Below are 22,961 nucleotides of genomic sequence, written 5' to 3'. Positions count from 1 at the left end.
CTGAGTGAGCAGGTACGAGTAGTGAGTTTTCGTCTATGGAAAAAGATGGATACAGCAAAAAAAAAGCTGTCGGAGGCCAGTCTAAAAGCAGCATTGCCATCACCGTTGGGGCAGCCGTGGCCTACTGGTTAGCGTTTCGGACTTGTTACGGGAGGGTTGCCGGTTCGAACCCCGACCAGTAGGCACGGCTGAAGTGCCCTTGAGCACGGCACCTAACCCCTCGCTGCTCCCCGAGCGCCGCTGTTGTTGCAGGCAGAGCCGGGATTAGTGTGTGCTTCACTTCAGTGTGTCCGGAGTGTGTTTCACTAATTCCCAGATTGGGATAAATGCAGAGACCAAATTTCCCTCACGGGATCAAAAGAGTATATATACTTATACTTATACCCATTGGCATTGGCAGTAGGATGATTGGATGAAGATTGGGCCTATGTATTTGTCATACATATGAATGGTGTTTCTGCCTATGCAAATTAGGACATATTCAATGTGTGGAGCCATGTGCATATTTAAATTAATTTCAAAAGAAACTTGTGATACAAAAACAGATACTTTTCATATATACTTTTACTATGTAAATTGTTATTGTGGCAAGAGTAAAGGAAAAATTAAGCCTATTTGGGTGTATTTTGGGCATATTCGATTAGTGTATAGCTCATTTGCATATTAAAATATATTTTCAAAGAAACTTATACATCAAAAAATTTTACTTTTCATGGGTATTTTCATTGTGTAAAGTTTAATTTTGATAGGAGTAAAGGAAAAAAATAGCCCCATTAGGGGTGTATTGTTGCCTGGCCTTCCATATTTCCTCAACTAGGATTTCTTAGGACTTTTAGTATGTTGTTCTGGACCTCATAAAAATGATCTAAACTGCAAAAAATAATTTTACAATTAGTCTGTCGTAAAACGCTATTTTGCCTGGACTACAAGGGGAGGTGTAAAATGAGCGTATTTCCCCAAATGGTGGCATATCCCTTTAAGTTTCACTTGTGCAGGGACACACACACATTGCATGAGCGCTCATACTAGGCTATGCCTCTATAGTTGATAACACCAAATTAATAAGCATTTCCTGATTTGGGAAACTTTTAGTTTATTTTTCTTTCAGTTCGCGGTTCCATAATACCATTTAATCTTGCTGCAAATGATCAGACGTGACAGAAGCACTGGCATAATTTAAATTTGCGGTAGAATCGCGTTTCGGCAAAAGTGGGGATATTATAACACCCATAACCCTCACGCTTGCAACGCCCCTGGATGGTGGTCCGACAGTGGGCCAAAATGGTGGTCCGATATTTGGAAATCACCCCTCCCCACCCACCCCCCTTTGAAAATATCTCCTGCATCCCTGCCCTCATTAGCAATTCTTTTACCTGTGCAGGTGTGTCCAGGTGTACTGAGCCAACTGCTCCTGCTCTCTCTCCTCTCCCCTGGGATAAGAGGTTTGGACCAAGTGGATGTCAACGCACTCAGAAGAATTATCAGTCATATTGAAAACACGTAAGAAACTACCATGGCATTTTTTCATAAAAACTGCAACATAGAAACATAATTCACTATCATTATTTGTAACTGTCTGTTCTCCCACAGTTACCAACCTACTCTTGTCAACGATAAAGTCCTTCAGTATGCTGTTGCCGTCAGAGTCCCCCGAAAATTCTGTGACACTAACGAAAAGCAGCCGATTACAGACCTACCAGAAGGCAAAGCAGTGAAACAAAAGCTTGACAATGAAGACAAGAAAGACCGAGTGTTTGTGGGTGACAACGTGGTTGCTGCTCGGCCTGAAGGTAGCGGGAACAGTGCTAAGCATTCCGAGCGTATTCTACTGAACATAGAAAGAGTAGACCTGAAACAAACCCCCATGAAACACCTGATAGAGAAACACCCTGATGAATGTGTGGTGTTCTACACCTACAACTCCCCCTGCATTGACCACTGTCTAAATACAGAGAAAGATAAACAAATGCTTGATTTGTTTGAGGCACAAAAACAAAAAGAGAAAGATGTTAAACCTCCTTTGCTCAAGTCTATAATAACACCTTTTAAAGAGTTGTTGAAGGATCATGCTGGTCCAGTGGCTTTTGTATTCAATAAAGTTTATGACGAAGGGAAGGACGAACGTCTGAAAGCCCTGCTGCCCCTGGCAGAGGTGGTGAATTTGTACCGCTGCCAAAATTTTGATTCTTGTGTTTATTGTGGAAACACACATGAAAGCCTGCAAAAAAGTAACTGTTAGTTCTAACAGAGAGAGAGGACATCATGCAATCAGAAGGTCAGCTCAGCACAGCACTACTGTTTAAATTTACTTAATTTCAGTCACTTTCATGTCATTGTCTCTGCACAGTACTCCTAACTATCTAGATCTATCTATTTATATGATAAATATTGAATTAAATGAAATGTATGGTTGTTTTGCAGCCTGTGGAGCACATGTAGGCTACATTTAACTTGTCTATGCGGAATGATGAATTTGTCCTGCTTCACATTCTTTGCTACTACACATGTGAAAGCAAATAAAGAAACAGTTAATTATGCAACAGACTTCCTTATGTTATAACAAAGAGGATAGGTTGTGATTTACAGCTGTTTTATTATGTGCCAAATGCACTGTACCAATAGCTTTTGGTTAACAAAGTGGGAGGTGTATTAGTAGGCTAAGCCATACAAGTTTAACGTGGGCTACACATGGCCTGTGTGGGATCATAAAATAGGCTACTGGTTGGCAGACAAAAGGTTGTAAACTAAAGTATCAGCATTATTTAACTGAGCTACTTGACATTAGGTCTTGTTCCAACATCAGGCCTAGCCTAAAGGCTCGGACACACCAACACGATTATCGGCCGTCAGACGTTGTCGGACAGTCTGGCGAGGTCGGTGATATGAGTCTGTTCCGTAGGAGTAGGAAGGAGCCATCATTTGGCCAACTTCACTTGAATCGGCCAATGGGCAGTCGGACTCAATGACCAATCTGGGGCCGTATTCACAAAGCCTTTTATCTTACCACTAAACTTGACCTTTTACCCTTATTTGAGTACTCCTAAATCTCAAAGGCAAAAAACTATTTTTGACCATTTGCTTTTAGAAACATTTATATGAGTTTTCTTTAGTGAGTTTTTGTTAAAAGTTATTCACAAAATAATGAGAAGGCCTTTTTTAAAACAGACCTCCTTTTAGATAAGGCCAAAAATGACAACTCCTAAACTAGGACAAATTAAAGGGACATCGACTTAGGGAGTCAAATATTTTGCAACCAACACTGTCTAGCTTTAGCTGAGTCTTCGACAACATCCGAACAACGCTAGGATGACGTCATTAAATGCACGAGCTTTACTGAAGTGGCCACCTTGATTGGCTGATGATTGTAACGCGGGAATGATTCCAAACACCTCCCTTACCATGATGAGTGACAGGTCTGAGAATGCGTGCGCCACACAAGTAGCCTAGTGCGAAGGACGGAAGATGATGAATAACTGCAGGCCTAGCCTAAATGAATAAAGATGTAGCGGATCTCTCCAGCTCCACCACAAAGGACGTAGACGCTCACACCAATGCGTTAACTGCTTTTTTTTTTTTAAGGGGTTTGCAGCTCCTGTCGTCAACCAACATGTACACACAAAACAGGGAGGCACGGGATAAAGTCAGATCAAGCCCTACAATAAGACAAAAAACAATGAGTTCCTGTTCCCCCATATAATGTTGGTAGATAGACAATAAGCCGTTCGCTAAGTATTTTTCACTTTTAAATTGCGTTGCGTTCTCAGCGCGCGCCGCGTCTCCAACGGCATCTCTCTCCAACGTATATAATCTATGGTTTAAACATTAGCTATCCTAAAATAAATTGTCCCGACATTACAAAACCCTATTAAGAAAGACAACAAACACTATACAATTAATTCATAACAGTAGGTCTATACAATTAATTCATAACAGCAAATTGAATAGGCCTACTCTTGACGTTACTTAGTAGCCTAGGCTATAGTTTATAATTAAGATTAACAACATTAGGCCAATATCTTACGGGACTCAATACAGTTAGAGAACAGTGTATCTACATATGTTACATGTTTTTATCCAACAATACAAAAGAAAATCATGTATATTTTGTGTATATTTATCTAGGGTGATATCAGGTAAAATGGGCCATCAGCTAATATGGGCCATTTAAGGTTTGGGGGTCCCAGCCCCTCTGGAATTTAGAGCCAATGACTGCAAAGGATTTCAGACTGTTGTCATAACCAAAGATTCTAGAACAGAGCTCTGTTCTAGAATCTTTGGTCATAACTGTGCTTGACAAGTAACAGGTGATTTGATTGGTTTATGGTTGCTATGGTGGGCGGGGCAATAGTTCAAATCAAGACTGCACCAGAAAGCTGCATGGTAAGTAGCCTGGCATATCAAATGTAACTAAACTATTATAAGGATGATAAATCTATAAAAAACAAACATGCACATAAAAAAATTGTGCATAATATCTGTCTTGATGGCATCCACCAGAAATAATGCTGTTAGTTTGGTATATGAACTTATTTTTTGTAAAAGTGATGTTTTTCTTAGCGGCCCAATTTACCCACTGAGGTAAAATGGGCCACATTGTTTCAGATAAAATGGGCCATCCTCTGTGTCACTCACAAACACACATACACATGTGTGTGAGGGTGTGTGTGTGCACATACGCATTCACCCACACACCAAGACACCAACCAACGCAACGCACACACATGCATGGACACAAACACACGCGACACACACACACTCACCATGACCCCCCCTGCCCTCCCATAATAATGGTGGTTGATATTTTATTTACAGTGAGTATGGAAAATGCGAGTGAAGTGAGAGGAGAGGAGAGAGGGAGAAGGAAAGAGAGAAGAAATGAGAGGAGGAAGGATGAGAGAGGAGACAAGCAGAGAGGAGAATAATATCAATGTTTTAATTTTTAATATATCAGTTACCAGTTTTGTATGAATTTTTGTAATTTGCGCATTTCGTTCAAAATGTGTTGTTCACACACACACACACACACACACACACACACACACACACACAGATCTGTCACTGATCTATTCACTGATCTGTGCTGTTCCAAAATGGTATTTTTTAATTGCACATTTGAATATGTGAGTTTGCACTCAAAATGTGTTTTTTTTAATGGCACATATGAATATTGTGTTTTGAAATGAAAATTGATGATAAATTACCATTCCCTTTGCATTTCGACTGGCCGAATGCTTACCTGAAACAGCTGGCCCATTTTACCTTAGATGCTGGCCCATTTTACCTGAAACTGATTATGCAAAAAATGTTGGCACAGTTGATGTTTCAAGAACTGTAGGGCCTAAATAATTATATTTTATGACATAATTTCAACACAAAATGATCAAAAACAGTCATTAGTAATCATAAAAACACTTGGAAAAGGCGTATATAGTATTATATTATTTTCCCAACTGATTTACCAAAAAGTGGCCCAATTTAGCTGATATCACCCTAGTATTTATCAATTATTATCATATTCAATATGATATTGATCGGAGCATAGTCGCTATACATACCTGCCTCACTCAGCATAAACATCAACTGAGGAGGCAGTAAACATTCTGGTTGTTATGGTAACCGGAACGGTCAATGTGTCAAATATTAATCAACACAGGTATTAATTAAATAAACAAGTAGTAACAAATACATTTACAAATAAATAAAATAAATAAAAGTTAGATTTGCTGAAACAGTTTCTCACCATTACATTCACCCCTCCTTAATTTCAGCAAACTTCAGCTTTAATTGTTGAGACAATTTCCTCATAGGGGAATACCGACTGTAGTCATTCAACTGAATAGCAAATGCTTGGTAGAAATATGCCCATGTACATATAACCATAACTCCCCAATTAAGTACTTCTCTAATCCCTGTGAAATTACTGAAATTATCTATTTGTAATGGGTAATTGTGAAAAAAATAAAATAAAATAAATAAATTCATAACTGGACTGCTGGATAAATTCATAACCATCAGGGCTGATGGGACTTTAAACAAGTCTGCTAATAAATCTAGTTGTTCTGTCTCGGATATAATTAGACTAGTGCATTGAAGCAATTTCTTTACAGGTTTTACAAGCCTTCCAGATCTAGTCTTCACTGTACCCTCACTAGATGCCTTGGCAAGGAAGTTCTCTACCCCAGGGGATATTCTCTGCCTATTTCTAAGGGTTCTATGGGCTGGCTGGGACTTGGAATAACTATCTGTCCTACCGGTTGTCTGGGATCTAGAATATCTGTCTGCTTGGTCTGAGTGACTGATACTTTCAGATGGGGCCAATAAGCTTTCTGACACACTATCACTACAAATGGATTTTTGCAGCAGCTCTTCGTCATCTCCTGTCTCAGAATGGTGCCATTCCGATTGGCTACTAGTCTCATCTCCAGGTATGTTATCCTAGTGGTCTTCTGTGTCACTCTCTTCACTTGCGGTCTCACTGTTTAGGCACTCTCTGTCTTCCAGGTGATCCTCAAGGGCTGTTCCGCCAGGCTCTATGTGTTGTCCAACACACCACTCTTCTGCCTCAGGTTTATTGACACACCGACAAGGATGTGCACTCTGGCCACACAACACCCACGCAGCAGTTCTGCAGCTTCTTGATTCTCTGTCTGTGTTGCAGGAGACCCTGTTTCTCTCGCCCACTGTTTCATGATCTTCTAACAATGTAGAGGGGACTGTGGTGTCTTCACCTGGCTCTTCCAATGGTAAAAAGTTCACTGGCAGGAGAAAGTTGCGGTGGACTACTCTGCTCTTCTTCGTTGCTGGATCTTCAACTCTGTGTATGTGTAATGATGGGTCTTTCCAAGTGATCACATGAACAGTAGAATTCCATATATCTGCCAGTTTTCCTTTAGACCTCTCTTTTCTGTTTGCGAGGAGAACATGGTCTCCTATCTCCAGAGCTGTTCCTTTGACCCTCCTGTTGTACACTTTTGCCTGTTTCCTCTGGGCCGCAGTAGTGTTGGCTTGAGCGATGCGCACAGCTTCTCTGAGGTCTCTCTGTAGGGATTCTACATAGTCATCATATGTCTGCACATCACTATCCCTAAGAGCACTAGCAAACATGACATCTATGGGTAGCCGTGGAACCCTACCAAACATTAGGTAGAATGGCGCATACCCAGTGGTCTCATGCGTGGTAGTTATAGGAGAACGTCAGTGTCTGTATCATCTGTGGCCATTTTTCTTTTGATCTGGGTGGAAGAGAGCGTATCATGCTGCCAAGCCTGCGGTTAAATCTTTCCGTTTGTCCATTGCCCATAGGATGATATAGTGTTGTATGGGATTTCTTTACGCCAGACACAACTCAGCAATCAGAGTGCTTTCAAAGTTAGTTCCTTTATCTGAGTGTATACGCTGTGGGAAGCCATATATGCAAAATAACTGGTTCCACAGTTTCTGAGCTACCACTGTTGCTGTCTGATTGGGACAAGGAAATGCATGCGCTAGCTTGGTAAAGTGATCAGTTATTACTAGAATGTCAACACTGTCTCCATTTTTCCCTTCTGCTGACCAAAAATCGATGCACACCAGCTCGAGTGGAGCAGTAGTCTTGATGGATTCTAATGGTGCTCTGGCCTCTGGCTCCTGTGTCTTTCCAACTATACAGCGTTTGGAACGTGAGACGTACTGCTTAATATCTGCATCCATGCCTGACCAAAAGAATCGCTGTCACACTAGCTGGAGCGTCCTTCCCTGACCTTGGTGACCTGCATCGTCATGAGTCCCTCTGAGAGCAGTCATTTTTAAAGCATCCGGCAACACTGTTGGATGTTCACAGGGATGTTCTGCGGGCCAGGGATGTATTTTAAATCAAAATCAAAAGGGGCTAACTTGGACACCCACCTCTGCTCACAAGCATCCAGTTTGGGTTTAGTTAGGATATATGTTAGGGGATTATTGTCAGTCAGTACTGTGAATTTAGTCCCTTTTAGCCAATGAGCAAATTTATCACAGACTGCCCACTTTAATGCGTAAAATTCAAGCCTATGGGCTGGATAGTTTGACTGAGACTTTGACAGGGTTCTACTTGCAAAAGCCACTGGCCTTTGCTGGATCTGTTGCAATACATTCTTCAGTAACAATGTGTCCTAAGAACTTGACAGTTTTCCTGAGGAAGTAACATTTCTTCTGGGCAAGTTTCAAATTGTGCTCCTTGAGTCGAGAAAACACCATTTCAAGGCGGTCTAGGGCTTCTTTTTCAGTTTTTCCAAATACAAGTAAATCATCAAGGTAGCATAGCAAGGATAGGTAGTTCTGGTCTCCAAATATAGCAGTCATCATACGAGAGAATGTTGCTGGGCTGTTACATAGCCCCTGGGCCATTCGGTTGTACTCATAGAGACCAACTGGAGGGGTACAGGCGGTGTATTTACGGTCATCTTCATGAATAGGGATGTTGTAAAAACCTGAAGTCAAATCCATTGCACTGAAGAAGCAAGTGCATCAGCCTGATGAGGCAATGGGTATGCATCTCTCTCTGTTCGTTGGTTGAGCCATCTAAAGTCTGTGCATATCCTCAACTCTCCAGATGGTTTCCACACTAAGACCAATGGTGAGGCCCACTCACTGTTGGATTTCCGGATGATGCCCCGCTCTTCCATCTCATCGAGTGTCTGTTTCAGTTTCTGGTAGTGAGCTGGTGGGACTCTTCTGTAAGGCAACCGAAATGGTCTCTCATCTTTCAGCCGTATCCTGTGGACAATATCCTTCACCTCCCCACAGTCTAATTTATCGCGGGAGAATATGCCCTCATATTGTGCAATTAAGTCAGCTAATTTTGTTTTCCAGTGATCACTTACATCACAGGAATGAATATCAATGTCATTTAGACCTAGATCCTGTAGCTTGGTGACATACTGCTTGTGTGGCCCTCTCTGCTCTCCCTCACATAGCCCTTGAGTCTGGATGACATTCTGTGCAGAGTTTCCCTGTATGTTATTACATGAGTCTGGGACTTCTAACTCTTCGAGAGCGAGGCATGGATACACCTGGGCTAATTTTTTAGCATTACAGCGCAAGGTGATTGGACGGTCCAGCATGTTGATTACTTTCATAGGGATCCACATGTCACCCCATAGAGGACAGACACTACGGGCTACCATGACATTTCTCGGTGCAGAGCGGGAAGTGGAGGGCTCAATCATAACAGTGCTCCCGACAGACAAGGGTACCTCTTTTTTTAGTTTTCCCCATACTAAGTGCTCATGTTGGGGTTCTAATGTAACACTTTGTCTCAGTACTACTGTACCTACTCTGTCAGGGATCTTTTTGCCATGCCAGCGCTCAACATTTGACAGCATATTTAGTAGGGGGTCATTGCCTCTATTCTCCACAGGTTTAGACAACTTGTCCCAATACCAATTGGTTTTCTTCACCAGCTGAGTTACATATCTTATGACATTGGAGCCTACAATCATGTCGTCTTCCTGCCCAGGCACCACAAGAAAGTTTACTGTCATTCTGCAATCGAGCATGTCAACATTTAATTCATATTCACACTTAGCCCTTGCCTGATTTCCACCACAGCCAGTGAGCATTTTCTTTGTTGGTTTACATGACAGGTCATTAATTAGGTTATTGTCCCTTAGTATTTGTTCGGCGGCTTCACTAAGAGTGCATGTTACAGAACCACTGTCCACAAGGGCTAAAAGTTCAACGTTCCCTTCAATCATCACTGGTGTATAAAAGAGGTCATCTTCATCATTGATTCTCTCATAATGTGGCACTGAAGTTGGATTTAAGGGTCTTATCCTGTATACACTTGGTTTGCTATTGCTTTCTTCACTCAGGCTATCTGTTCCTTGTTGAGAGTAATCAGTAGAGGTAACCAACACTCTGACTGAGTCATTAGGGGGGTTTTCTGCATTTCTGATGCCCACACTGCCCCCTTCTCTGTGTGGGCTGTCTAGTTTAAAGCGGGTTCTAAACCTGTTACGGTGGGCCTTGTACTCTGTCTTGCTGGCTTTCTCAAAACCTCTGTGTCCTGCCTTGTGGCACTTAAAACACAATCCCTCTTTAAAACAGTGTGCCTTTGTGGAATGATCAGGGGCTTGGCATATTCTACATGGGCCTGTGGACCCGGCAACAGGTGTGGGAGTGGGAGAAAAGGTTCTAGTTCTAACAGGAGATAAATGCTGCGCACTGAGCATCTGCTCTAGGAGGGATACTGCCTTCCCAAGCAACCCTGGGTCAAATCCATTCAACTGGTTGCTGTTTTTGGCCTGCTGTTGGGTCATGCAACACATATCAGGGGTCCATTCATCAGATTTGGCATTGCTCTGTCCATTCTGGCTGACTGTCTGTCTTTGTGGTGGCTCTCTATCAATGCCTGGACTTCTGTAGCACTCCACCCCTCTAATGGCTTACTCCTGAAGGCTGTGTACAGACCAGGCTCCGGACAATGCCTTATGAACATCATTGTCACTTCATGACTAGCGTCCTCTACTCTCCTCCCTTGTCTTTGCAAAGATTCATCTGCCAGATCAATGGCCTTGTTGAGTCTGATCCAATAATCCAAGCTTCTCTCTGATTGTTTATGTAGTGTTTCATAAAAATCTCTCATTGGTGTAGTGGATGATATTGCTTCCCCAAAATGTTGTCTGAGAATAGAGAAGATGACTTGTGGGTCTCTTTGAATGTTAATCAAGGGGTTGTTACGGATGCAAGTTCTTACTACATCTCTGGCACGATCCATTAGTTTGTCATGGATTTCTTGGCCCTGCTCTGCTGTACTGTAGCCCTTCTTATTTAGGTAAACTTGCATTGACTCTTGCCATTCTCTAGCAGTGTATCGGTCTGAGCTATCTCCTCTGAAGGTTGAAGGTTCTTTGATGTCATTTTTGACCAGTCAGGAGCTGAGCACTGTGTGTTATCTGTTCTTGGCGTATCTTGTCTTGACGAAGACAGGCTGGCTGCAATCTGGTCACCTATCTGACAACCCATTTGTCTCACTAACTCTGTCATTACTTGCCACTGGTTGACCTGTTCATATCCTAAAGCGCTGGGTTCACTTCCACTTACTGGGATGTTACTTACTGAGATGTTACTGCTTGGACCTAGTCCGTCTGTATTATCTCCTGCTGGGCCTACCCTGCGTTCACTTTCACTAATTGGGATGTTACTGCTCGGACCTAGTCCATTTGTATTATATCCTGCTGGACCTACAATGGAAGCACCATGCCCTATCATGCTATTCAACTGAGAATCCTGCCCTACTCCAGTGGTAAACCCAGGTGAACATGACAAATCACCCTCAATATTAACCACATTATCAGGGATTGCATTTACAGCTTTAGCATCAGAATGTGACATGGTGTAGCTTAGGCCTATATAGTGCTATTTAGTGTTGTATATCTAAACTAAATGTATTTATATAACTCTACTGTATGAAAGCTATGATAATTTTCCTAGGTCTGCGTTGTGTACTAATTCTAACACTTTCTATATGTCTGAGTTGCGTATGCAAATTGCGGCAGCTTCACACTGCACTGCCTACCACGCCCCCCAGAGTTCACTCCACAGGTGCTGGTAACGTTGGTGATCCGATGTAGACAGCTGCACCCCAACCGAGTTCGTTTCACAGGCACTGGTGATGATGACTCCGGTGATCTGCAGTCGCTGATCGATGTGTCCAAAGGCCACGGCACCAATTTGTAGCGGATCTCTCCAGCTCCACCACAAAGGACGTAGACGCTCACACCAATGCGTTAACTGCTTTTTTTTTATTTAAGGGGTTTGCAGCTCCTGTCGTCAACCAACATGTACACACAAAACAGGGAGGCACGGGATAAAGTCAGATCAAGCCCTACAATAAGACAAAAAACAATGAGTTCCCGTTCCCCCATATAATGTTGGTAGATAGGCAATAAGCCGTTCGCTAAGTATTTTTCACTTTTAAATTGCGTTCTCAGCGCGCGCCGCGTCTCCAACGGCATCTCTCTCCAACGTATATGGACCCTTTCAACAATAAAAACAAAAACAATGCTTGAACGTTCTATTTGGGCCCCGATCTACTTCCTCTGCATCAGAACCATATAAAGGTAGAGTTGTGACAATTAGGCCTGTCAAACTCGATTCCTTTTAAGGATCCGGGTTATTCTGAGTCACTCACTAAACTGATCCGGGTTGAACGAGTCACTTGAGTCACTTGAGTCAGTATTGCTAAATTGCAAAGAAATTCAGTCCTACGTTCAAGCAGTGCCGTGGGGTGCTTCATTTCGTTAAGTGCCTTCTCATGTTGGATGTGGATCCTCCATGATTTGAAACCAGGTTTTTGCAGCACTTGCATTTAGCCTTTAGAGTTTTGCTCTCCTGGTCAAAGTGCATCCACACATTGTTCATCTTTTTGGTACTCATGTTTAGAAACGTTGATCTTATTGACAGAGACGGTAGCCTATATTATAATAATTAATTATTTGTTGTTGTTTTGTTAACAATAGAAAAGTTTGCCTAGGTCTAATGCTACTCTGCTACAATGTTTATTACCACTACTACTAATAGTAGGCTACTAGGAATTTATTCTAATAAGTATTATAGGCTGCTAATACTAGGCAACTAATAATACTATTAATCATAGCTATACTGTTAGGTAGCCTAATATAATAGCATATAATATAATATAATATAATATAATATAATATAATATAATATAAAATAGCCTAATATAATAGCATCAAAACCTCCACCCACTCATGGGAAAGAAAGCAGTTTGAGCCAGACTGTTTATTTATTGTCTTAACCTAGCCTAAGCAATTGACTTTCAATGTAGACATAGAAACAGGAACGTAGAAATGCCCTGCAGTGAATAAATTATTATTATTGTTATTATTATTATTATTATTACTACTACTACTACTATTCTCATTAGGCCTATTATTATTATCACCTTGACACGGTAGAAACTAGGCTACTTCGCCGCGTCTACAGATCCACTCATGTAGCCGGCTGATTCGACTGACTCGCACTCATAACAACATAACGTAACCGGTCCGCCCGGCTGATCCAAATGACCCAGGTAGGCTAGCCTACTCAAGCAACTCCATACAGAGCTTGCAATGTTTCGGACTGTCTTCGCGACCTAATTGCATTTTAAAGAAGGCTATGCGTGCAGAATATATGTTATTTCAGAAGTGAACGCATGGCTTTTGTTGTGGATTTTCTTTTAACCTTGACGAGGAGTTAGTCGCTCCTCTAAAGATCCACTCATGACAACGTAGCCGGCTGATTCGGCTGACTCGCACTCATAACAACAACGTAACCGGCCCGCCTGGCTGATCCGACTGACCCAGGTAGGCTAGCCTACTCTCCATACAAAGCTTGCAATGTTTCGGACTGTCTTCGCGACCTAATTGCATTTTAAAGTAGGCTATGCGTGCAGAACATATGTTATTTCAGAAGTGAAAGCATGGCTTTTGTTGTGGATTTGTTTTTCACCTTGACGAGGAGTTATTCGCTGCTCTAAAGATCCACTCATGACAACGTAGCCGGCTGATTCGGCTGACTCGCACTCATAACAACGTAACCGGCCCGCCCAGCTGATTCGACTGACCCGGGTAGATACTCAAGCAGCTCCATGAGCGTGCAGTTCGGACTGTCTGCACGACCTAATTGCATTTTAATATGCTACATCTATACACCAAATCTAATTATGTCTAGGCTACATGCAGAACATTGAATGTTATTTCAGAAGTGGAAAAATGGCTTTTGTTGTGGAATTGCTTTTCCCCTCGAGGAGCTACTGCTCTTGCAGATCCACTCATGACAACGTGAGCCGGGCTGATTCGACTGACTCGTACTCAACGTAGCTTAACCGGCCGGCTGATCCGACTAACCCGGATTGCTACTCAGCCACTCCAATCTGAGTCCCATGGTCTGTGAGTCTGCAATGTTTCCGGCTCTGCGGGAAGTTAACCAGTTATCTCGACTGCCTGCTCACTCAGTCGCTTGAGTTGATTTGTGGAGTTGTGGTTGCCTCACGGAATTGTTACATTTTTTTTTGCAGCTCGATGGCTAGGGCTAGGAGGCTAGCTAATGTTGCAAGAGGTTTGTGTGTGGCGCTGTTTATCGTTTTAGATTGAATTGTAGTAGGACTCAACTGATCCGAGTTAATGATACTAGAGACTCGCGACTCATGGGTCAAATTAAAGACACGGGTGAAAGATCCGAGTGAATCACGACTTAAACACCTTTAGCGACAATGGGTGTTCAAAATTCCGTTGGTCACGTGGTTTGTGTAAACCTCAACTAGTTCCCGGAAGTGATTGACAATGGATTAGAATGCATTAAATAGGCTACTGTTCAATGATAGACAGAGCCACGATTTGGGGTAATTGACAGTCAATAAATGCATTGATATACAATATAACACAGTGTAATTATTGTGTAAACTATGTAGTTATCCTACCATTACACCAATATTAAATTAAATTCCAGACGTTATATCTTAGCCTGCTATATAAGGTGACCTTTTTTCCGCCCTTTTACGTGTCACTTAATATTAATTTCTGTACAAAATCAAGACGGGAGATTCTTTAGAAAACAATTGCACCCACCCCATAAGTGTATCTAAATTATCGCTATATAAAATAAATGACCTCGTACAGTGACTCAAAAAGCTGTAAACAGTGTTTTGAGACTGGGCGTGTAGCCTACAAAAGCGCATGGAGCTCCTGTGAATTTTGATTTTGCAACGAGAAACTGTAACACAGCTAGTCTAACATTACTTGTTTGAGTTTTCTACCCCGCGTTTCCTCTGGTAGTCACTGATCTGAGCTAATGAGCGAATTACCTAGCCAAGCCTAGCCTATCGTCGCGGGAGAATAAAAAAAAGTTTAAAAGTTTTTTAACATCTCCAGTGTAATGGTGGGCATGCTAAGTTAACCGTAGCATTAGGCCTATCTATTTAGTAACCCCATGGTAATGCGAGTGATCATAATAAAATATAAAACGTGACATGTAAGTCCTTCGATAAATTACCAGGCTGTGAACTCATAAACATGAACAGCATTTTGTCATCGTTTGTCATTCACCGTGCTGTGAACAGCATTAAGAGCTTGAGATTCAGACAGGTGAGCACCTGGGAATGGTGTGCATCGTGTCAGAAAATAGCAATTTGATCAGTGATCATGCATCATCAGCGCAAGCTTGGTTTGAAACTTTCTGGGGATGGGGATTTTACACGATCCTTCATCACTGGGCTAGCCATCACTGGGCTAGTGTGCCCTGCTGTGTTAATATGACCGTGCTGATGCTAACAGCTGCATCTCCCTCAAATCTAGGTTCTCTCATGCATATTAGGCTAGCTTTTGCCAATGAAAATGAATGCAAAATAAAAAAAACAGTCCTGCTCCTAACTAAAGAAACGTTTACGTTACCAACAATGTTAACAACAAACTCAGTTTCACTGCTGCAAGTACAAAGTTGGCTGTAAATATGCTTCGCCATATTTAACGAACCAGCTAGCTTTGTGATAACAAAATCTTACCTTTTATGTGTTTAGTCCACTGAAAGTTATCCACATAACGATTAAATCCACAGTTATGGAGGAATTGTTTTGGGGAAGCAGTTGCACTTTATCCCACTTTTGCTGCCCTTTTTAAAATTAAACCACTTAAATCCATAGCCTAGATGAGCATTGTGCATAACGTTAAAACTATGTTGACATGATGGTAGCCGCTAAAGCTAAATTCCCAAGACACGTCACGTCATACAAGTTGTAGGCTACAAACTGCAAAAACTTAATGACAGCTCGTTCGTGGTGTTGCCTAGTGCTGCCTAATTGAAATGGTATAGGCAAGGTTTATCTTATATTAGGTTATTATGTGTGGCACATTTATTGGGCTTTAGCCTCTTTTAATTTATTTGATAAGGAACTGATAAAAACTGAGCAGCAGAAAAGCTGTCAAAGTCGATACATAAATAGTTTATTATTATAATAAGGTTATTAATACTATTACTTTACTACTATTACTATTGTTACTGTTAATATTATTATTATTCGATGAGCCAATAATGTAAATCTGAGTCTGAAATGTTGGCTACAAACAGTCTGTAACTGCACTGCTGCTATTATAAATTGTTAACTTTCGGGAACTATTTGAGGCTTCCATTAGCCGCCATTGTTGAAAAAAATGGAACATTAGCGTCAATGGAGTTGTCGCAACTCTACCTTTATATGGCTCTGCTCTGCATTAAGATAACATATGGAAAGTTAAAAAGGAAGTCTTGTGGGGCCAACTATGATGCTGATAATGGAACTCTATGATGCTGGTAATGGAACATATTGAAAGGGTCCATAATCTATGGTTTAAACAATTATCCTAAGATAAATTGTCCCAACATTACAAAACCCCATTAAGAAAGACAACAAACACTATACAATTAATTCATAACAGTAGGTCTATACAATTAATTCATAACAGCAAATTGAATACTCTTGACGTTACTTAGTAGCCTAGGCTATAGGCCTAGTTTATAATTAAGATTAACAAACGTTAGGCCAATATCTTCCGGGACTCAATACAGTTAGAGAACAGTGTATCTACATATGTTACATGTTTTTATCCAACAATACAAAAGAAAATCATGTATATTTTGTGTATATTTATCTAGTATTTATCAATTATTATCATATTCAATATGATATTGGTCGGAGTGTAGTCGCTATACATACCTGCCTCACTCAGCATAAACCAAAGATTCTAGAACAGAGCTCTGTTCTAGAATCTTTGGCATAAACATCAACTGAGGAGGCAGTAAACATTCTGGTTGTTATGGTAACCGGAACGGTCAATGTGTCAAATATTAATCAACACAGGTATTAATTAAATAAACAAGTAGTAACAAATACATTTACAAATAAATAAAAGTTAGATTTGCTGAAACAGTATCTTTGCAACATTATTAAATTAATCTGTCACCATATGCCTACGTTTGCAAAGAGGAGAACATTTTAATTTGATTCACAATGAAACATTAGGCCTACATTTAATTTACATGTTGACAATGGGTAGTTTTGGTTGTTGTTGGTTGCGTTATTGCATCCCTTTTATGCTTATACAATGCGAAATTGTTCCCTCACGATTGGAAGCTCCTGTAGCCGTAGCCTATACGCATTTCAAAACATCGCAACGTGAAATGCTACAAAAAGGTGTTTGTGAATAGGTCTTAGTGAGTTAGGAGTCCTCTTGACTTCTTTTAAGCTGTCCCAGACTTAGGTGCTACTTTTAGGTCTTAAATGCTTCGTGCAGTACTTTTAGTGAAAAAAATGAGGAGTCCTAAAGTTAGGAGTGACACGCCCATTATTTTTAGGAGTTGCTCCTAAATTCGCCACTTAGGAGCTACTTTTAGCCTTAAAATTCTTTGTGAATACGGCCCCAGAACCATTTTAAGAATGTATGTAGCCATACATCTGTAACATTAAATTGATATTGGTGATATCTTACAAATTGTAGCTGCGTTAAATTTTAGCCTTTGGCTCCAAATCCGTTTCCCATTCAATATTTGAACACGGAAGCGGAGCGCATGCTGCTCGCACGTATAGACAGTAGGCCCAAAGGAGGGAAAAGCTTGCTCAGGTGTAGCCAATACTGTAAAAATAGGGTTACAAGGAGGGGAAGAACAAAACAAATGCAAAGAGCAAAGCAAAGTAGTAATTTCTGATACATTTTGAGCTATAGAACATGTTTTCGTTCATCAATAGACAATGACGGAAAATATTAGCCCTACATTTGTTTTGAGATTAAAAATGTATCTCCCTGAGGACTATGTTTTGAACAATGTGTTGTTCTTCTTTTCTTCTCCTCCCTCCTCATCCTCTCTACTTTCCTGCTCCTCTCTTCTTTTCTTCTCCTCTCTTCGCTTTGAGCTATATTTTTGGCCAACTGCAACTCTGCACATCGTACATCCAAGCGGCAGCGTTGCGCTATGAAACCCATTATTGTCAATGGCTTGCGCACGCAAGAACCAGCCTGCCGCTGAGCTGAACAACGTGCAGTGCAAGCAGCATTTTGCCACCTAACCGCTCTAGCGCATGCTGCGTTCAAAGTTGAACCATGTTGAACTTTGACCACGGCGTGCTGTAAATCATAGGTCTTTTGCGCTGAGCCTGGTGGCAACCACAACATAAATCTCAACATTACCTCAAGAGCAAGCGCAGCGCATGCCATGTACCATGTGACCCCCCTTCTCTATTTTCCTTGTTTCCAACTCTTCTTATTTATTGCAGATGTATTTGTTGTTATTTGTATAACTCATGATTCCCTTTTCTCCACCTCGTTTCCTTTATTTCCATCCTCTCTCGTTCTTCACCCATCTCTTCATTCATTCTCTGTCTTTGTCTGCTTTCTCTTAATTTTTTTACATCAGCTATTTCTCCTGTTCTTCATTTCTCTCCATCCAGGAAACTCTTCCTCATTTACTCCATCTTTTTTTTATATATACTTTTATTTTTCACAAGTTTTCTAAACAATTGTACATAGCGCCACAGTGCAGCCATGTACATAAATATACAAATATACAGCACAATATACATACACAAATATCCTCTACCCACCCCCCACCCTCCCCAGTCCTCATGCATCCTCATAACCTATCCGTTCAAGTTTATATTTGGAGTAAAGTGAACCTACATCTTTGCGCCCTCAATCAAAAAGAAAAAATAGGGTATACCCCACATACATACAAAAAAAGAATGTACATAAAAAGAGACATAAATAAAAAGTAACACAAATAATAATAATTAAATACAGGTAAGTCATTTAGTCATCCTCAAGGTAGCCCTACTCCTCTTCCCAGTCTACTACAGAAACCTCATCAAAATAATCCATGAAAGAGCCTCAGGTGGAATAGAATTCTCCCACATTTACTCCATCTTGATCATGCGCCAGACCACACCTTATGTCGTTAATTGCCACACCCCTAGGTGCAAGATTTAATAAAAGTGGAGCATGGCGAAAAAATCCTTACTTTATTTAGTGTAAGATAAGAATAAGCCTTGCGCCACCTTGCGCTGGGTGCATGATAGGGCCCTTAATACGTCTGGGCAGGAGGCAAGCCTTTATGACATTGACTGCCAAACTCGGGGGCCTGTATCTTTATCTTGACTTCAAACGGATTTTGCTCAATTTAGATTGCTACCTTATTTATTAATTAGCCATTACTTGAAATTTAGTAGGCCTAAATCAGTCATACTACTACTAAAAAAAGGTGAAAATGCTTGTCCCTTACTTTTGCAGACCCCAAACCATTCACTTTGACCCAATAATCACATAATTATATATTCTATAATATAGACTGTCCTTCAGATAATAAGAGTTTATATATTAATCGAAATTAATCATGTTATTTAGGCTACATATCACAGAGCTAAATGACTAGCCTCCTGTCCCTTCCAGATCATTCTTCTGTCTTGTGGTTGGAATAACAGGCAAGAGACGGTGTAGGCCAGTACAACCACCAATATTGTTTTAGGCCACAGGTTCTCAGGTTCTCAAACTTTTATATCCCCCCCCCCAACCATTCTACAGTGCCTACTACCACTACTATTACAGGGATTGGTGATGCACTGACACCTCAGTTTCCCACAATTCTGCAATCTCAATTACACATGAAACAATGTTAAATATTTTCAAAGCTGTAAAGTTCTCGCTCAGTTTTGTACAAACACACAACCTCAGCTTTTTGGTGGCCTCCTGAGTGGGAGCCGAGGTCCCGTTTCCCGCAGGTAGGCCAGCAAGACCGATTTCCTGCAGTAGATAGTCGCGTGAGGCCCACACCAAACGAGCCCACACACTTCCCGACCCTTCACACATCAGCCTCACTGACCTCCGCTGCAGCCATGGCCCAATCAAGGCGTCACGCGAACTCCCTGAAGTCCTGCTGCCTCTGTCCCCACACATGGCCCACTGATGGGCCCAGCACCTGGAGGATGCCACCTGAAAGACCTGAGGGGCTACGCAGGCCCGAGGCCGACCAGGAGAGATCTCCCGCTGGAACCACTGCCTCCTGTAGACACGACGCCCAAAGAGCCCAGCAGACCCAAGCGCCCTAAAACCGGCAAAGCACGTCGCAAGTCCACTCACAGAGTGGTCCTTGGGTGAGCGCCGAGGCGCTGTGTGTCTGTGGGGACTTGGACTCAGACAGGTAAGGGTTCAAAAGCCCGGCAAGCTCCAAATATTGTTCATTCATTCGTACTTTCAAATTAATCCTAAGCACCACAAACACACTAATAATGCTTCATCCTGTTCTTCTAGTCAGTCAGAGTGTCCATTTGTCAACTCCCAGTCCCCAATTCACTCACCATCAGTTGGACAAACTGGTACACATAATTCTACTAATACCTGCACAACAATTAGAAGGGTCCAAGCATAACAGAGGAGAGGGCATTTCATTGTCCATCCTATGAAGAAGCCACAAACACCATCGATGCTACAAGGCATAAATATGTGCATACTAGGAACATACTGTTCCTCTAGGTTTGGCCAGAGGATGATAGAAATGGATTAGAATGGTGTGTCGGCGGGGATTTGGATGTAGATAGGTAAGGCTACTCAACAAACACCCATATCAGTACAAATCAATGCTCAGTGTCAGAAACATAGTACATTGCTTTTAGTAATCTGCTTCTTTTTCACAGTCAAAGGGGTCCGTCTCTATACTTCCAGTTCCCATCTACTCAACATCAGCTGGACACACCAACAAACTTGTCGCTACTTAGAACAGCGCAATGACTTAAAGACTTGACATTTTAGGTGTTGCATCTGCATCACAAGCCACATCATCTATGCTCTTGATCATTTATTCCTGCACAATAAGAGAACACACTACCCCTAAAGGATGACAGGGAAGGAAATGTGTGACAGTGGGGACTTGGGTTTAAACAGGTACGTAGTTAACTGAGTAAGTGTCCATTTAACATGCCTTACTGCCATAAACACACAGTATAATTAAGTAATAAGCCCGTAGATTATAATGATTTTAGAACAGCTAAGGAACGTTGTTAGGCACAACTTTGAGACGCAGCTATACTCTAACTTTTGTACCGAGTTGTGGTAGCGCAGTAGAACGAAATGTGGTCAAGGTGTATGTTTGTGCTGGGTTTTACAACGTCATCAAACGTGATTCAGCCAATCATAATTAAGGTCCGAAACTATCCGTTTTAGAATATGTTGATGTTTTCTACTTCTCTTTTACAGCCGAGGGGGGGTATTTGTCTACTTCCAGTCCCCATTTACTCAACACTGACTGGACAGACAGGCAAACTTGTCTCTACTTAGACCAATGCAATAATGATATGAAGAAGAACCCTGGTTAACAGGAAAAAAAGATAGCACATTTTGCCAAGCCACATCACGCCACCTATGTGCACACTAAAGAGCACACTCCTCTAGGATAACAACAGAAGGAAATGTGTGTCAGTGGGGACTTGAATTTAGAAAGGTAAGTGTCCATTTAACATGCATTGCTGCCACAACACAGTATAATGATTTATACTCTCTGCTTACATTTTATAGTTGTGGAATTCATCTGTTTACTTCCAGTCCCCATGTAGCCTACTCACTCCAACTGTAATTTGAGGTCAGTCTGGACTTGTTCCATTGAGAATCAACTATGCCCGAGCTAGAGCGATCGAACCGGCCAGAAAACAGCATTAAGGGATTTGTGGAGAATAATTAGGCTATTTTGTTTGCTTTTATTGGTTAGGTCTATCCAATTTAGTGCAGAGGCATTTCCACCCCTGTATCAGTTAAAACACTTCCCATAATCACATCCCAATAGACCTATGATGTTTCTCTCTGCTGATCTCATGTGCTGCTGATGCACAAATTCTCTACATTACAGAAGTCTTTATCTTTGTGTTTGATTTGATCTTTGGGGCATTATTATCAGTTGTATGTGAGGTAATAGATTTTGTGCACCTAAGATCCGGGGTTAAATCAAGGTTTTGAGTTAGACCACTCGCAATGGTTTATGTTGCAGCAGGCATTGAGCCACGTCAAAATAAATGTTATTTTCAAATCACTGACAAGGCTCAAAATAGCCTTACACTTCGGTGGTGGTGTGGATAGGGTCAAACCCAGGTATTGTAATCTTGCCTTCCTTCATGTTCCAGTAAACACGCATCATGTTCAGATGCAACACAATAAGTAAAAAATGTACTGAGCCATGTTACCTTCACATTTGTTCATAGTTGTTGATATTTGGACAGAATGCAGCATCTTGATGCAGGAACTAGACCAGTTGATCAATCTAATCCCCTGCTGACATCACTTCCTAAGGAAACCCTCTACACAGATGTGATGTGAGAAATAAAAAGGAGGGAGGGAGACAGAAAGAGAGACTGACACAGACATTTTTTAAGGGATTTTTGTGTGATCTCTGAGAAAGTGACATTTGTACATCTAGAATTTAGAGTGTTCACCCCCATACACATAAGATTGTCAGGCAGAAAGAGAGGAGAAAATAACTCGTCTAAATGGCAGCAGGTACTGAAGTCTGCCTTTTGCTCCTGCTGCTCCTTGATTCTGCTTTACTGGAAGAGCCTATACACCTGTTTCTGGTGCAGGGACAAAAGTCTGGCATACATTCGATGTGCAGTGGAGAAGGTTCCTATGCTTTGTTCTATCGATCATCACTGGAGGGAGACCAGCTTATCTTCAACGCATCTGGTCTTCTGGCTACAGCAAGGCATGCCTTCACTAATGTCACACAGGCTGACAGTGGTGATTATTATGTAGACTGCTGGAATCAGGGCAATATCACTGGTAAGGAAAAGTACAATGTGGTTGTCTGTGCAGAGGAGGTGTCCACTGAAGAAATGAAATTGCCATATGGACAAACTGTAGACTTTGAGTTGAAAGACTTTTATGTGACACGAGGAGATGTACTCCACATTTACAGTGTCAGGAGGGCTTTCTCCCACT

General features: G+C 41.5%; 1 protein-coding gene across 1 annotated transcript; it reads right to left on the bottom strand.

Annotated features, from left to right (window-relative positions):
• Positions 1–2,846: 2,846 nt before the first annotated feature.
• Positions 2,847–22,294, bottom strand: LOC125307862. Its single transcript, XM_048263995.1, has 3 exons — positions 22,211–22,294; positions 9,294–11,784; positions 2,847–2,888 (listed from the first exon to the last, which is right to left on the bottom strand). The coding sequence occupies exons 2-3, from the start codon at positions 10,284–10,286 to the stop codon at positions 2,847–2,849; spliced, it is 1,035 nt and encodes a 344-aa protein (XP_048119952.1). The 5' UTR covers positions 10,287–11,784; positions 22,211–22,294.
• Positions 22,295–22,961: the final 667 nt, after the last annotated feature.

The sequence above is a fragment of the Alosa alosa genome, chromosome 15, assembly GCF_017589495.1.
Source record: "Alosa alosa isolate M-15738 ecotype Scorff River chromosome 15, AALO_Geno_1.1, whole genome shotgun sequence".
In the NCBI taxonomy this organism is placed as follows: Eukaryota; Metazoa; Chordata; class Actinopteri; order Clupeiformes; family Clupeidae; genus Alosa; species Alosa alosa.
The sequence above is the reverse complement of the archived record's forward strand: the minus strand, read 5'-3'. Positions and strand labels throughout refer to the sequence as shown.

Coding starts and splice junctions, on each gene's coding strand:
- LOC125307862 (XM_048263995.1), bottom strand. CDS start 10,286: ATGTGTTGCATGACCCAACAGCAGGCCAAAAACAGCAACCAGTTGAAT. Junction 2,889..9,293: donor GCAAAAAGATCCCTGACAGA/GTAGGTACAGTA, acceptor CCTACGGAACAG/ACTCATATCACCGACCTCGC.